This window comes from Talpa europaea, assembly GCF_964194135.1.
Source record: "Talpa europaea genome assembly, chromosome: 1".
In the NCBI taxonomy this organism is placed as follows: domain Eukaryota; kingdom Metazoa; phylum Chordata; class Mammalia; order Eulipotyphla; family Talpidae; genus Talpa; species Talpa europaea.
The window spans coordinates 5,297,541-5,302,777 of NC_140073.1; the positions used below are offsets into that span (position 1 = coordinate 5,297,541).

A 5,237-nucleotide genomic window follows, 5' to 3' on the forward strand; every position below is an offset into this window, starting at 1 on the left:
CAGCAGCTCGGCTGGGCCCGGAGCCCGGGAGGAACCCATCCCTGGCCTGTCCGGCCTCCCATCCGCTCTGGCCCCCAAGGGCGCCCGAAGGGGGGGTCCCCCCTGCGGAAGGGGGGGCGGGGAGTTCCTTGGCAGGAAGGGAAATGGAAGGAAAAGCTGGGCTCCACCCGGGCGGGCGGGCGGGCGGCCTCGGGGCCCCGGGGCAGGCGGCCGCCACCCGAGCCCGCGGGCGTGCGGGGCCGGCGCGCGCGCGGGTGGGGCCGACCCGGGGTCCTCCTGGGGGGCGGCCGGGGTCTCCCCGGGGCCCAGCCCGGGAGCCGGGTCGGGGGGCCGGCCGAGCCCCGGGCTCTCCTCCCCGGCCCTGACCCCACCCCCTGGAGGTCTGGCCCCGGCCCCCAGGCCCCGCCCCCCGGGCCCTCCCCCCCACCCCAGGGCCAGATGTTCAGCTGGCGGAGGCATCGGCTGGGGGAGGGGTGCTGAGGCCGCAGCCGGCACTACTTCCCTGCCAGCAGCTTCATTGTGTGCGCGAGGAGCGAGCGGCGGCGGAGAGCGGGCGGCGAGCGGCGCTGCCCGAGCGCGCCGGGGACCGCGAGCGCGCCGGGGAGGGTGCGAGGCGGCGCCCGCGGCCGCGCTGCGCCCGCCTCCCGGCCGCCCTGCCCAGCCGCGCGCCGTGCGCGCCGTCCCGCCGCCGCCGCCGGCTGCCGTCGCGGGCCGGGGTCCGGCCGGGACGGGGGTCCCCGCCGCGGGAGTGGGGCGTCCCGGGGCCGCCGAGGGGCGCGGAGCCCGCGGGGGCGCCCCCCGCGCCGCGGCGCCCGCCCTCTGAGCTGCGCGGGGGCAAGGAGGGCGGTGGGGCTCCGGGGCGCCCCGAGGGCAGGGCGCCCCGACTTCTCCCGGGGAGCCCCAACCCGGGGGAGCGTCCAGAGCGAGCGCGCCCCAGCCGCTCCGGACCCGGCGCGCGTCCCCCGCGTCCCCCACTTCTGCACAAACTTTTCTGACGCCCGCGCCCGCGGGGGTCGCGGGGAGCGCGGGGCTGCCCGCGGGGCTCCCGCCGCGCGGACCCCGGCCACGCTGACCTCCCGCCTCCGCGGCCTCAGTGGCGACCCCTCCAGGCCGGGCCGGGCGCGGCGCGCGAGGCGAGCGCGGCCGGCCCCGCGGCTCTCCCGCGGCTCCCGCGCCCCCCGGGGCGGCGGGGCGGGGTGATGCCCTCGGTGATGGAGAAGCCGGGCGCGGGCTCCGGAATCCTGTCCCGCAGCCGGGCCAAGACGGCGCCCAACGGCGGCCAGCCGCACTCGGAGGATGACAGCAGCGAGGAGGAGCACTCGCACGGTGAGCGCGGCGGGCGCGGGCGCACGGCCCGGGGGCGCGGGCGGGCGGGGAGAGTGGCCGGCCTCGCGCGTCGCGCCGCGGGCTCCGGCGGCCCCGGCCGGGACCCGAGCCCCTTCCCTGCGTCTCTCGCGAGCCCGGGGCTGCCGGCCCCGGGAATCTGGAGGCAGGGCCCCTAGGTGCCGAGGAGGCGGTGCAGCCCGCCCCCGCCCTGCCCTCAGCCGCCGAGGGGCTCGGGCGACCTCCCCGCCCGCAGGCGGGGCCCCTCGTACCTTGCCACCTGGCGGGGACCGGGGTCTGGCCGGGGCGGGGGCTGGAAAGGTGCTGCGGGCGGCGCGGCGCGGCTCATGTGGCGGGGAGGAGCCTCGCATCCCCGCGGGGCCGAGGTCCAGGGCCGGGGGCAGCCCCCCAGCCCCCGCCCCCTCGCCCCCCAGCCAGAACAAAGGGCCCGGCTTGACCTGGGCTCCCCGCGTGGCCCCTGCCCTCCCCCACCCCGGGGCTGTGACTAGGCAGGGTCCCTCTCCAGTTCCCTCTGGGGCGAGGGGAACTGGGGGAAGAAGTGGGGGGAACTGAGGGGAAGATCTGGGAAAAGTGAGCCTGGGGAGGGGGGCGGCCCTGGGCGGGCAGGAGGGAGAACTCCAGGCGCCCCTCCCCGCCGCATCCCCCGGCGCCCTCCCTCCCCGGAGTCCTGACGGCCTCCCCTGGCTCCACAGACAGCATGATCCGCGTTGGAACCAATTACCAGGCCGTAATTCCGGAGTGCAAGCCTGGTGAGTGGCAGGACAGGCTGCGAAGGGAGGGGAGCAGAGGGCCCACGCTTGGCCCCGAGCCCCACCTGGGGGAGCCCTTGGCTGGCGCCCACTGGAAGCACAGGCCGGTGGGCGGGGGTGGGTGGCCCCGTGGCCTGGTTAGTTTTCCTGCTCTGCCTTCCTGTCTGGGTCGCTGCCCCGCCTTCCCCTCACCTCGGAGGCCCCACTCCCCTGCCTCCCTCTGGCCCTGGGTCCTGCCAGCGCCACCCGGCTGGTCTGAGCCTCTGCCCGGTGTGCTCTGCCTCTCAGAGAGCCCTGCCCGCTACAGCAACAAGGAGCTGAAGGGGATGCTGGTGTGGTCGCCCAACCACTGCGTGTCTGACGCCAAGCGTGAGTGGGGCCTGGGGCAGGTCCCTGGGGGCTGGGGCTCCTGTCGGCCCACGGCCAGCTCTCCTCAGAAGTGGGGGGGGGGGCAGGCCTAGCTTAGGAGCTGAGACCCCCTCCTCCATAACCCGGCCCTCCCGCCCCTGCAGTTGACAAGTACATTGCGATGGCCAAGGAGAAGCATGGCTACAACATCGAGCAGGTGAGCCTGGGCCTGCAGACTTGGAAGGGGGGCTGGGTTGGACCTGTGCGGGGGGCAGCCGGGCCTGAGTTGGCATCTGTCCTGCGCCAGGCACTGGGCATGCTCCTGTGGCATAAGCATGACGTGGAGAAGTCACTGGCTGACCTGGCCAACTTCACCCCGTTCCCGGATGAGTGGACGGTAGAGGACAAGGTGCTGTTTGAACAGGCCTTTGGCTTCCATGGCAAGTGCTTCCAGCGGATCCAGCAGATGGTAAAGCTCCTGCACCCCTGCCTGCGCACCTGAGCCCCTCCTTTCTCACCAGCCTGCCCTGGGATCAGACTCTTGGGGGGGCCCCAGCCTCTGGTGTTGCCCCTCCAGCTGCCTGACAAGCTGATCCCCAGCCTGGTGAAGTATTACTACTCTTGGAAGAAGACCCGTAGCCGAACCAGTGTGATGGACAGACAGGCCCGGCGGCTGGGGGGCCGCAAGGACAAAGAAGACAGGTGGAGGTCCGGGGACAGGTGGGTGGGGTCAGAAGAGCCCTTGGGGAGCCCCGGCCCTGGCTTCACCCCCTCCCTGTCCCTTGTGTCAGCAGCGATGAGCTTGAAGAAGGACGAGGAGCTGTGAGTGAGGGAGAGCCAGATGCTGGAGACCCCAAAAGAGAGGTGAGTACTAGAGCTGGCCTGGCCCTGCCCATCCACCTGTCCTCTCCTTGGGCTCTGAGCCACCCACCTTCTCTCCTTTCCCTGGCAGCCTCTGCCCTCTTCTCGGCCCCTGAATGCCCGCCCAGGCCCCGGGAAGAAGGAGGCCCAGGGGTCTCAGTACCGCCACCACCCACTGCGAACCCGGCGGCGCCCACCCAAGGGCATGTACCTGAGCCCTGAGGGTCTCACTGCTGTGTCAGGAAGCCCGGACCTGGCCAACCTCACGCTTCGAGGCCTTGACTCCCAGCTCATCTCCCTCAAGCGCCAGGTGGGGTCTCAGAAAAGACGGGGCCTTGCAGAGGGGCTACATTTGGGGGACAGCCTTAGGGTGAGGGAGATGATGCAGGTACCTGGCTTGCCCCCGCTCCATCCTCTGGGTAACTTTTAAAAGTTAACCAGCCTTGGGCCTCCCTGGTGGCAGAAGGGGTTAAGCACCGCACTGAGGCAGTCTGCAGCCTCTACAGCATGAGTTCGATCCCTGGCCTGCCAGGGAGCAACCCACATGGTGAGGCGGACCTCTCCTGTCTCGCCCGCTGCTCCCCTCAGCAGTGTATTTCAGTCCGTCTGCCTGTTCTGTTCCCTACTCTGTCTCTGGTGGATCCGCTCACCGCCCCGCGCCTCTGGCCTGTGCCCCAGCTCATGTATGCATAAATGGGTAAATCTTTAAAAAAAAAAAACAAACTTAACCAACCTTTAAAATTCCTCTTGAAGAGGCCAAGTGCAGCCTCTCCCCTCCTGAGAGGCTGTGCAGGAGGGATGGGCGAGACTGGGCAGGGACAGAGGCTTTGTTGGGAAGTGGGCCTCTTGTCTGCAGGAGCAGGGGTTGGTACCACCAACCAACCAGGTTGGCGAGCTTGATGACACCTTCCTGACCCGGGCCTCCCCAGGTGCAGAGCATGAAGCAGACCAATAGCAGCCTCCGTCAAGCCCTGGAGGGCGGCATCGATCCGCTACGCCCCCCTGAGGTAAGGCTGCTCTCAAGTTTGGGTGCATGAGGGGGTTTTTCCGAAGAAAAGGGACTTCTGCTTAGAGAACAGGGCCTCCATGTCCCAGCTTTGGAGTCTAAAGGCTCCATCCCTTGCTCTCCAGGCCAACACCAAGTTCAATTCCCGCTGGACCACGGATGAGCAGCTTTTGGCTGTGCAAGGTTGGTTTGACGATAGGGAGGAGGGCCCCAGGAATCCACCCCTACTCTCCGAGGAGCTGGTCAGAGAGGTCACTGCTCCCGAGAGAATGTTCACACTCTGCTCCCCTCTTGACCCTTGCAGCCATCCGTAGGTATGGCAAGGACTTTGGGGCTATTGCAGAGGTGATTGGGAACAAGACTCTGACGCAGGTGAAGACCTTCTTTGTGAGCTACCGGCGTCGCTTCAATCTGGAGGAGGTGCTGCAGGAATGGGAGGCCGAGCAGGATGGGGCTCCGGGCGCCCCCGTGCCCGAGGAGGCTAGGAGAGGGGCTCCCTTGCCGGCCCCAGCCTTAGAGGAAGACGATGAGGTGAGCGGGGAGAGGAGCCGCCCTGTCCTTAGACTGGGCCAAGGGTGCCAAGGCGCCTGGTTTCTCACTCCTCTCTCCTCCAGGTCCAGATCACTTCTGTCTCGACGTCGGTGCCCCGAGCAGTGCCCCCCGCGCCACCCCCTCCTCCACCTCCCGCTTCGCTGTCTCAGCCCCCCCCACTGCTGAGGCCACCTCTGCCCACAGCTCCCACTTTGCTTCGACAGCCGCCCCCACTGCAGCAGGGCCGCTTCCTCCAGCCTCGGCTGGCCCCCAACCAGCCCCCTCCTCCTCTCATCCGCCCCGCTCTGGCTGCCTCCCGCCACAGTGCCCGCCCGGGCCCTCAGCCCCCACCCACCCTGATTGGTGCTTCTCTGGAGCCTCCAGCACCCTCACTCTGA

The 5,237-nt window shown here is 70.0% G+C and overlaps 1 protein-coding gene across 1 annotated transcript; it reads left to right on the plus strand.

Moving 5' to 3' along the window:
• Positions 1 to 1,168: 1,168 nt before the first annotated feature.
• RCOR2 (REST corepressor 2) lies at positions 1,169 to 5,237 on the plus strand (the record flags this gene model as incomplete). Its single annotated transcript, XM_084230674.1, has 12 exons — positions 1,169 to 1,326; positions 2,037 to 2,093; positions 2,382 to 2,462; positions 2,606 to 2,658; positions 2,749 to 2,910; positions 3,019 to 3,143; positions 3,236 to 3,305; positions 3,394 to 3,612; positions 4,232 to 4,309; positions 4,434 to 4,491; positions 4,613 to 4,839; positions 4,923 to 5,237. Exons 1-12 carry the CDS (start codon positions 1,200 to 1,202, stop codon positions 5,235 to 5,237), a joined length of 1,572 nt encoding a protein of 523 aa, XP_084086800.1. The 5' UTR covers positions 1,169 to 1,199.